This window comes from Rhinichthys klamathensis, unplaced genomic scaffold (genome assembly GCF_029890125.1).
Source record: "Rhinichthys klamathensis goyatoka isolate OS25496 unplaced genomic scaffold, OSU_Roscu_1.1 h1tg000207l_1, whole genome shotgun sequence".
Classification (NCBI taxonomy): Eukaryota; Metazoa; Chordata; class Actinopteri; order Cypriniformes; family Leuciscidae; genus Rhinichthys; species Rhinichthys klamathensis.
Window position 1 is genome coordinate 706310 of NW_026606732.1, and position 10748 is coordinate 717057.

At 43.1% G+C, this 10748-nt stretch overlaps 1 protein-coding gene across 1 annotated transcript; it reads right to left on the reverse strand.

Moving 5' to 3' along the window:
• Nucleotides 1-288: 288 nt before the first annotated feature.
• On the reverse strand, nucleotides 289-2072 carry LOC130096850 (E3 SUMO-protein ligase ZBED1-like). The gene is made up of 2 exons (XM_056263539.1): nucleotides 1598-2072; nucleotides 289-1313 (listed from the first exon to the last, which is right to left on the reverse strand). Exons 1-2 carry the CDS (start codon nucleotides 2070-2072, stop codon nucleotides 289-291), a joined length of 1500 nt encoding a protein of 499 aa, XP_056119514.1.
• Nucleotides 2073-10748: the final 8676 nt, after the last annotated feature.

Below are 10748 nucleotides of genomic sequence, written 5' to 3' on the forward strand. Positions count from 1 at the left end.
TAAACAGAAAAGCAGAACACATTTAAACAGCAGCTTTACACCAACCCCCTGATTGGTTAAAAAATATATATAAATTAAAATAAATATATAACTTAAAATAAATATTTTTTTATAAAACAACTTAAGCATTTTGGTTCACAATCTTTTTTAAGTCAACTTTTCTTAGCAAAAGAGTGTTGGTCATCATTATAATGGCTAAATATATGAAATAAACAAAATGAAATAAAACTTCTCCTAAACTGAGTATTCTTTAGCATGATGCATGCTTATGTATTCTGTATGCTTTGCTTACTCAAGGTTTTTAGCTAAGAACACAAGTCTATCAACCTTTGCAGGCTTGAGACAGGTTCGTTGGCAAGTGACGATGTTGCCACTAGTACTGAAAAGTCTCTCTGACGGCGAGCTTGTCGCAGGAATACACAAGTATTTGCGGGCAAGTCTGGCGAGTCGAGGAAAGCTTAGTTTGTGTACTTTCCACCATGCAAGTGGATCCTCCTCTTTGTCTATTGGAGGTGTTAGCATGTAGGTGTTTAACTCTGCTTCCACAGCATCCTTTAGGGTCAGAGAGGAATCACCCTTTGCAACAGTTTCACTCTGTTTAAAGAAGCTTCCCAAGGACTTCTTTGCTTTTTTTGCCTGGGGTGCACTGGCACTGGCACTGGCACTAGGCTCCACGTCAGTGCTGCAGCTTGATTTCTCCTGGCATTCCATCATCTGTGATGCCACTCTGGCCTTAACTTGGGTCTTCTTGTCTGCACTGATGAAGTCCATCTTGAACCGGGGGTCCAAAAAAGATGCCATATCTAGCAGCTTCTGAGTATCATCATCTTCGTATTTCTCGTTGAGGTAGTCCAGTATCTTCTTCTTTATGTTCTTGGTCAGGTCTGTGTCTTCCTCTTGCATCTCCAGTAGTGAAGTGTTGAAGAGCTGAAGAACTGGCTTTACAAAGGAGACACTGACGTATTCATCCCCTGAAAGTGCATCAGTGAAATCCAGCAGTGGGCCCAGTGACTTGCTAACTGATTCCAGGACATCTATATCTTGCCAGGTTGGAATTAGATGCCGCACCTTCTTGTCTGCAGACAGGACCTGAGTTAAAGCCTGCTGCTGCTCTAATATCCTGCTGATCATCATCTGTCTGGAACCCCATCTTGTTTGGCATTCTGAGATGAGACAATGTGATGGTAGATTGAGTTCCTTCTGGACTTTTGCCAGGGCATCGCTGGCCTTCCAGCTGTGAGAGAAGTGGCTCACCAGCTTCTTGCAGACTCCTACAGCACGATCAATGCGACCATCCTTTTTCACTGCATTTTCTAAGCGGAGAAAACAAACAAAACATTGCAAACTTTAATTATTGAAGCACACTATTTTATTTTTTAACAATAAATGTGGACATATATTTTTTTTTTTTGCCACTGATTAAATAAGTTGTTTAAAATTAAATGTTTAGTTTCTTTTCTTTTTTTCTTACGTTTTAAAGCTTTACAAAATGCAACACATTTATTTTACAAGTTTTTGTCAGGTTCAAGACAGGTTATTAAGTAAAACAGCTGAGTAAAAATTTATATTTAGGATAAGGATCATGGTCATTACTCACCAACTGCAAGATGCAGTCTGTGGCCGAAGCACTGTAGCCTGGTCCACTTGTTCAGATCGGCAGCTTTCACCATGTTCGCTGCATTATCTGTTGTTATACAGACTTGACGTGTCTCATCTAAGCCCCAAGCCGCCACCGCTTCTCTCAAGGCCTCTCCGATATTCTCGGCTGTATGACTCTCCGGGAAAAATGCCGTCTGCAAACAGCGGCTTTTTATCTCAAAGTCCTCTGTGACGAAATGGACGGTCAGACTCATGTAGGGCTCCGTTGTCCTGCTGGACCACAAGTCTGTTGTAGCTGCATAATATTCCACGTGTGACAGCAGCTCTGCTTCAATCTTAGATTTGCATTTTTCATACAGCTCTTTTATCGCAACTTGGGAAAAATGCGTGCGGGATGGTATAACATACCTCCTGTCAAGCGTTCGGATCATTTTCTTAAATCCTTCTTTGGTGACGGTGTTTAATGGCAACATATCTTTAGCTATATGAAACGTTATTGCGTCTGTTATTTCTTTATGTCGTTGAGAGCCTTTCTGGTAAGGTGTCACACTGGCAAAAGCATCGCAAATAGTTTTTTGTTTTGGTTCACATCCAGATTTGACTTTGTATTCGTCGTAAAGAGCTTTGTGGTGCCGTTTTAAGTGATCAGACAAATTGGTGGTGTTTCCATGTTTTGTGGCCACAACTTTATAACACTCCAGGCAAATTACCTGTTTTTGGTCAACATCCTCCTTTTTGTAGCCGAAATAGTCCCAAATAGCTGATTTTGATTTTCTTTTTGGTACAAAATCATCCTTTGTTTGCGGCGGATTCTCTTCGTCGCTCATTTTTAGCTACAGGATTGCCAGATAATGTTGGCTGTGAGCGGTGCCGGTGAGCAGCAGCAGAGCGAGCGAACCAATCACTGTGCAGGCATGCGGAACGTGCATGTCACCCCAGCAACAAGCCATACAACAAACTCGTGTTTACTGTGTGCTACCGTTCTCTTAATACGTCCGGGTGCTACCCTTCTTCACATCGCATGTTCCGACGATGTGACTATCGCGCATGGGCACATCGCGATGTCGATGCTAAAACAGAATATCGTTCAGCCCTAATGCAGTGTATAGTTTCCACTGGGATTGGATATACATTCCATTGTTAATGGGAACCACATGTTTCTGGTAATGTATGTGTTACTATGGTGATGTAGTTTTTTCTTGGTCAGTAGTATAAAGACTGAGCCCTTTTGTCCGGAAAGCAGGAAGAGATGGCAGCGATGCTGAATGAAGACCTCTGTTTGTCTATAGTCTCTTCCTCCTATGTCTTATAAAAATCTCTTGGCAAAAATCACTGGTGTCTCTTTTCATGAAATTAATTAACAACAAGGGGAAAGCAACATTTTTAAATCTCCAGTCCTGTATTCTAGTCTATGTTTGTGTTCCAGTTTCGAGTTTTCATGCCTCGTCATGCCTTTGCTTTAGGTTTGATAATGTTTGGGAATTAAAGTTGCACTTGGGTTCTTTTCAACTCACCTCCGGTGGATTGATTCATTACAGAATACTCGTCCAAGTTCCGCCTCTGCCCAGATAGCTGTCCAATGGAAGAGTATGTCGAGGAGTTTTGTTGGCTTGGCCATGGGGTGGATTTTGGGGATGGTGTTTTGAAGGATATGTTTCGGACGAGCGTATTTATTATCTCCTGCCTGCCAATACCCCTAGTATATGAACATTGCGCTTTTGTTGAGCGGCTCGTCGTTTACTGTGGGCTTTGCAGATGAGGAGCCCCACAAGCACACAGTATCCCCTCAGCCTGAGCTTGATATATCGCTTTTCTAGGCACTCAAAGCGCTTTACATGGAAGGGGGGAATCTCCTCAACCACCACCAATGTGCAGCATCCACCTGGATGATGCGACGGCAGCCATATTGCGCCAGAACGCCCACCACACACCGGCTTACTGGTGGAGAGGAGACAGTGATGAAGCCAATCAGTATATGGGGATGATTAGGAGGCCATGATGGACAGAGGCCAAGGGGCAAATTTGGCCAGGATGCCGGGGTTACACCCCTACTCTTTTTTGAAGGACATCCTGGGATTTTTAATGACCACAGAGAGTCAGGGCCTCGGCTTAACGTCTCATCCGAAGGACGGTGCTCTTTGACAGAATAGTGTCCCCGTCACTACACTGGGGCGTTAGGACCCACACAGACCACGGGTGAGCGCCCCCTGCTGGCCTCACTAACACCTCTTCCAGTCTTTGGAGTCTACGCATGTGTCTTCGGACAAGATGGCCGCCTCTACATCTGCGTCTGCGCCTGTGTCTTCAGACAAGATGGCCGCCTCTACACCTGCGTCTGCGCCAAGGGGGTAATCCATCGACCGGAAGTTGAAGCCGGCCGGGTGCCGCCATCTTGTAGCAGAACTTCACTTGCGTTAGCATTTCCATTGACTCCCATTCATTTTGGCGTCACTTTGACAGCGAATAACTTTACATCTGAGGCGTTTTAAGACTCCATTTGTCCATTATTTATTTCTAAACAAACACGACAATGTATACAGAGCTCCATTACCTTCTGTGTTACATTATGGCCCCGTAGAAACAGATTTTGTAAAAATAGGCTAACGATTGCGTCATAACCACTCGACTCTCTGTCGCGCTGTACAGAAATGACCGTACAGACAGGAGGAGAAGCTCGCAGGCAATCGGGGGGACGTCCCGTCAAGGGAGAAGCCCATAGATAATGAGTCCATAAAAGCAACGGAATACTTATTCCTGCTCACTCACGATAAAGAACTCTTTGCTCAAGTTCCCCGTCTCTGCAAGATTAACGTTGGCGATTTTCACGCACAGCTACTAGAAGATTAACGTCTGTCAGACAGGTTGCTCACGTCATCAAGCTTAGTTTGAGTCGGTCTGAGTCTGCGCGTCAGGAACGGAAGTGCTTAAAAATCGCTAAAAATGGGCTTCAACTGTCTCAACTGAGTTCCAATGAGATGGCTCTGTGCACTTCTTATACTGTCTATGGTCTGCGCCTGTGTCTTCGGACAAGATGGCCCCCTCTACACCTGCGTCTGCGCCTGTGTCTTCGGACAAGATGGCCGCCTCTACACCTGCGTCTGCGCCTGTGTCTTCGGACAAGATGGCCGCCTCTATACCTGCGTCTGCGCCTGTGTCTTCGGACAAGATGGCCGCCTCTACACCTGCGTCTGCGCCTGTGTCTTCGGACAAAATGGCCGCCTCTACACCTGCGTCTGCGCCTGTGTCTTCGGACAAGATGGCCGCCTCTATACCTGCGTCTGTGTCTTCAGACAAGATGGCCGCCTCTACACCTGCGTCTGCGCCTGTGTCTTCGGACAAGATGGCCGCCTCTACACCTGCGTCTGCGCCTGTGTCTTCGGACAAAATGGCCGCCTCCACACCTGCGTCTGCGCCTGTGTCTTCGGACAAGATGGCCGCCTCTACACCTGCGTCTGCGCCAGTGTCTTCGGACAAGATGGCCGCCTCTACACCTGTGTCTGCGTCTTCGGACAAAATGGCCGCCTCCACACCTGCGTCTGTGCCTGTGTCTTCGGACAAGATGGCCGCCTCTACACCTGCGTCTGCGCCTGTGTCTTTGGACAAGATGGCCGCCTCTACACCTGCGTCTGCGCCAGTGTCTTCGGACAAGATGGCCGCCTCTACACCTGCGTCTGCGCCTGTGTCTTCGGACAAAATGGCCGCCTCCACACCTGTGTCTGCGCCTGTGTCTTCGGACAAGATGGCCGCCTCTACACCTGCGTCTGCGCCTGTGTCTTCGGACAAGATGGCCGCCTCTACACCTGCGTCTGCGCCTGTGTCTTCGGAAAAGACGGCCGTCTTTACACCTGCGTCTGTGCCTGTGTCTTTGGACAAGATGGCCGCCTCTACACCTGCGTCTGCGCCTGTGTCTTCGGACAAGATGGCCGCCTCTACACCTGCGTCTGCGCCTGTGTCTTCGGACAAGACGGCCGTCTTGTCCAAAGCCTGTGTCTTTGGACAAGATGGCCGCCTTTACACCTGCGTCTGCGCCTGTGTCTTCGGACAAGATGGCCGCCTTTACATCTGCGTCTGCGCCTGTATCTTCGGACAAGATGGCCGCCTCTATACCTGCGTCTGCGCCTGTGTCTTCGGACAAGACCGCCGCCTCCACATCTGCGTCTGTGTCTTCGGACAAGATGGCCGCCTCTACACCTGCGTCTGCGCCTGTGTGTTCAGACAAGATGGCCGCCTCTACACCAGCGTGTGCGCCTGTGTGTTCAGACAAGATGGCCGCCTCTACACCTGCGTCTGCGCCTGTGTGTTCAGACAAGATGGCCGCCTCTACACCTGCGTCTGCGCCTGTGTCTTCGGACAATTTAGCCCTCATTTTTGCTCTGTGTATTTGAATGTTTCAGTAACGTTGTGATTGTTCCAGTTCCTAGTTCCTATAGTCCTGTATTCTAGTCTATGTTTGTGTTCCAGTTTTAGCTTCGAGTTTTCATGCCTCGTCATGCCTTTGCTTTATGTTTGAATATGTTTTGGAATTAAAGTTGCACTTGGTTTCTTTTCAACTTACCTCCAGTGGATTGATTTATTACAATTAGTTAACATTAATCTCTACATATAAAAATGTGTAGCACTAAATTGTCTGTTAAAATGTAACTTCACAGATTATCAACCCGTTTTTGTTTGTACTATATGTAGTCTGTAGTATATGTAAATGACTTATAATTATTTGTCAGCGAAAGTCATCCAGCAAAATTTTGACGGCTTTCGTGAAAACTACAGATTATACTTTCACATTATTGTATCCCTGTCAGAATAGTCAGATCGACAGAGGGTTATTAACAGAACAGATATTGGGTAGGTTTATCACTACAGATTGTGACGTTAAGGGTTTTTCACTTTAAGCGTCGTTGGGGAATCTTGTAATATGACGTATGAGAGAAACCCCCAGTATTACAGCACAACGTCGCAGATGCCATGATATACAGTTAAAGAAACTGAGCAACCGAGAGCAGTATGTCTATAAATGTAACAGTATGTGAAAGTGAGATTTCTTGTCAGTGTGATGTAATATTCATAGGAGTTATCACTGATCTTTTGTAACCAAGAAATCCGCACGAAATGTTTTACCCCAAGCCCTCTTGTGGTTTCTCATTGGAATAGTCGGTAATAATCCCAAATCTACAAATCATTTACATTTTCAAATTCTGGAAAATGTAAAGCTGGATCCTTCGGAAGTCTGTTAAAGTACAATGAAGAAGAAGAAGAAATCGTTGCAAGGTTCAAACAATGAATAAATAATGTCCATATCCAGTAGATCTCCTGCAGTTGGAAGCCGAACTCATTCCCTTAAAAGCCATAAAACACTAATGTGGGTCCCTTAGCAGCTAACTGAACAGAAGAGAGGAGAATGGACTGAGTAATTTAATGTAATGGACAGAAAGAAATTGTTCCTCATTTAACTTTATTGCTGAACCTTGGAAGAACAGAAAAGACACTTCATTAGGTTTCAGCTTTAATAGCTCCATCTGTCTAAATCAGATAGAGACCTTAATGGTGTCTTACAATTATTTATATTTTATTAAGAGTGTTTAAAATCCCCTAGTTGATTTCAGCCTGGATGTCTGGCATTTAAGCGTTCCACAATTCACACAACATCCCTTCTGCTAAAATACTTGTAATATGCATGGTCTCACCTTTCCAGTTGACTTTCAAAAGAGAATCTGAGATGTGCAACACAAATATTAAATCTTATTTATACTCTTGAGCTGACAGAAACGGGCAGAATGGCTAAATCTATAATTTTGGGAAGCGAGCTGCTTGCGGAGGATTTTTCAAACAAGTCAGTTTAGTTGCCCACCTTTTACGTCATCACCACGGACCAATGCTAGAAAAACAAACACCAGAAATGACATTACAGCAGTTCATTCTTCGATTTTGCTTGAAGTATATCAGGGCGTAACTAGTTAAATATGGCAATGCAGTGATGGTTTGGTGGTATAAACTTTGCTGGAGCAAATTAGACAGACTGTACTTGTATATAATATCAAAATAATGTATGAATGACCTAAATTCGATTATTTTTTCCTCACACTTCAAAAAATGAGTACTTGCGTGTTTTTGTCTTGTTTTGCAGTACACATATCTAAACAATCTGCAAAATGTAAAATGTCAAAGAAATAACGTTTTCTGAAAAACGTATCAAAATTGAGTGAGTTTATGCTTAAAACAAGAAAATTGTTAATAAACTTAATTCTGTCAGGATTATCTTTAGTTTCAGTCTTTCCATTCATGTGTCTTGTGTTTCCTTTAAGTTTAGTCTTGATTGTTTCCTAGTTAGTTTCCTTGGTTATTCATTAGTCACACCTGTGTCTGGTTTAGTTCCCGGTGTATATCACTGTTTCATTTAGTTTATTGTCGGTTATTGTTTTCAGTGTGGATGGCTTTGAAATGTTCCTGTTTTTGAGTGGTTTATTATGTGTTTGAAAGCCACACATAATGTGACTAATTAAAAGGGAAAACAAGATTAAAACTCACTTAAATTTGACAATTAACTGAAAACAAAACTTCATGTAATGTTGCTTCTCAAGTAAATGTATCTTGATTTAAGAACATTTAGATATTTTGAATGAAAAACAAGTCAAAGACACAGAATAAGAAATATTTTTTTTTGCAGTGCGGTCGCTCATGCTACTTTTAATGGTTGTGCTTTGAAACTGGAGCAAAGGTGGGAGAGAAAGTGTGGGCTAATTATACGCTCCTGTATGCAAAGACTCTTCAGGTCCTCCAGCAAGAGAAAGCAGGCAGCAGTTGGCATGTTTGCCATGCTATACTCCTGGGTACAAAAGTGAAGAACAAAAAACTGGTGCAGACGCTACTGCAGTGAGAAAGCCAGAACTGAACTGGCCCCAGGACACTGTTTGTTTAACAAATCTCTTCCCAGTACAAGAGAATCATCAAAATATTAACAAACATTTAATAAAATACAGGAACTGATGCACTTATCATTTCCCATCAGCACAATCACATTACCAGTATGTTATGTTTCTCCCCGATTGCTCTTGCATCAAGAAGCCCCTGGTGGGAATCTAAATACTGTACAGCACGTGACATTTCACTTCTTATGCAAATGTGTCCCTAATCCCTAATATAGGTTCTCTTTAACTGAAAATAAGCACAAAGAGAAAGAAAATTACAAAGACTATTCATATTCTCTGTGTAACTCTATCAATATGAGCAGTGTTGGGGGAAAGTTACTTTTAAAAGTAATGCATTACAATATGGCAAGTAACTAAGTGTGTCCCATTGTGTTATTTTTTCTCATCTGTGCTGGCTTGTTTTCAATAACAATAAAAGTTCTATATTTGGCAAGAGCGAAGGCCTTTGCACTCCAAAAATGAGTGAATAAGCCTCAGGCTAAAGGAAATGCAAATTCACGCCTGTACAGCTGCTAGAATGCGGAAGAATAGGACACAGGAGAAAAAAAGTTAAACACTCTTACTCCAGCAATAAAAAAAAAAAAAAAACGAAACACAAATTTAATTTGTATCTAAAGTAATTTTTGCTTATTAGTAAAGTGAATTGGATCATTGAAAGTCAGCAGCAAAGACAATTGGTTTATTGGTTAATAAAGTGAGTTTAAGTGCATAAAGTCTATTTTTGTAATTTAACATTTAACAATTTTTTTTATTATTGCAGTTTTTTGTGTGTAAATTTAAAAGTAATGCGCTACTTTACTAGTTACTTGAAAAAGTAATCAGATTACATAACTCCTGTCAGTGATGGAGTACTCGAGTCCTGGACTCGGACTCCAGTCCGACTCGAGTCCTTATTCTCTGGACTCCAGTCCGACTCGAGACTCCATTCTCTGGACTCGTGACTCGACTTGGACTCGCGGACTGATGACTAGTAGGCTACTTGGACTTGGACTCGAGAATATATAAAATCGGACTTGAGCATTCATCAAATGAATGACGTTGTTTCTGACTAAATAGGTTATAAAAATTTGATATAAGATGTTACACTTTTCCTGTTTCGGGGTCCAAGACCGGCCGTGATTTATTTTTTCCCTCACAGACACTGCTACCGCTCGCTCTCCTTGCTTGACAACACACTCACTGACGTCACTCACTTTACGCTGCATTCTCGTGAGAGAGTTAACGTAACACTCATTTAACACTAGATAAGTTCCTCTACATCTAATCAGCAATTTCGATTTTGGCACACTTTGCAGCAGCTGAGCTGACCACTATGGAGCGAATGTACAGTGACGTGACATCACTGCCAGATTTAAACTGTGCTTTCATGCTATGGCTGGCGCCGAGCCAAAGTCGGACGCACTCAGCGCTTAATCCCGCTTATCAAACAATAACACAATTATGCTTATTTTAGAACAAACTAGACGGCGACCTTGACTATGTTACACATCGCAACCACTCTTTTCCTGTGGTGTTACAACTGCTTATAGCACTGCATTTTCTGTTTTTTTGCCGCAGTTAGGCTACATTGGGATTTAGTTTGCTTTTCAAAATTTCAAAATTGTTTTTCTTTTACCATATTCGTCAAGAAGAATGCATTTCTCCTCCTCTGTCCAATTAGGCTTTCTTTTTTGTTTTCTTTATCCATTCCAGTTGACTGATCATCCAAAAATGTATTTAAACAATTAAATAAATATAAATAATCGTGCCACAGCAAGTTGACAATGATTTGAACTAAGGTCAAAGGCAATTCTAGTGATATCATACACATTTCTAGCTGCAAGAAAGAGTGCCTGAAGTGTATATGTCAAATCAGTAAATAAAGTCCCTTTGCAATCGTGACATTGGTGTCATTTTTGTTCAATGTAGAACCTCTTTTATAAATGTTATCAGCTCTTTAAAGGTGCCAGAGTGGAGACATGTAGGCACTGGGGGCTCGAGGCTCGACTCGGACTCGAACACGGGACTCGAGACTCGACTCGGACTTGAACTCAGGTAATGGTGACTCGACTTGGACTCGACTTGGACTCGACTCGGACTCGACTCGGACTCTTCTTTGGTGACTCGGACTTGGACTCGGACTCGGACTCGAACACTTGGACTCGAGACTCGACTCGGACTTGAACTCAGGTAATGGTGACTCGACTTGGACTCGACTTGGACTCGACTTGGACTCGACTCGGACTC

What these genes read in the sequence shown, in the direction of transcription:
- LOC130096850 (XM_056263539.1), bottom strand. Translation starts at nt 2,072, where the DNA reads ATGTTGCCATTAAACACCGTCACCAAAGAAGGATTTAAGAAAATGATC. An exon ending in CAGACTGCATCTTGCAGTTG is followed by an intron (nt 1,314 to 1,597) that starts GTGAGTAATGAC and finishes TTCTCCGCTTAG; the next exon opens with AAAATGCAGTGAAAAAGGAT.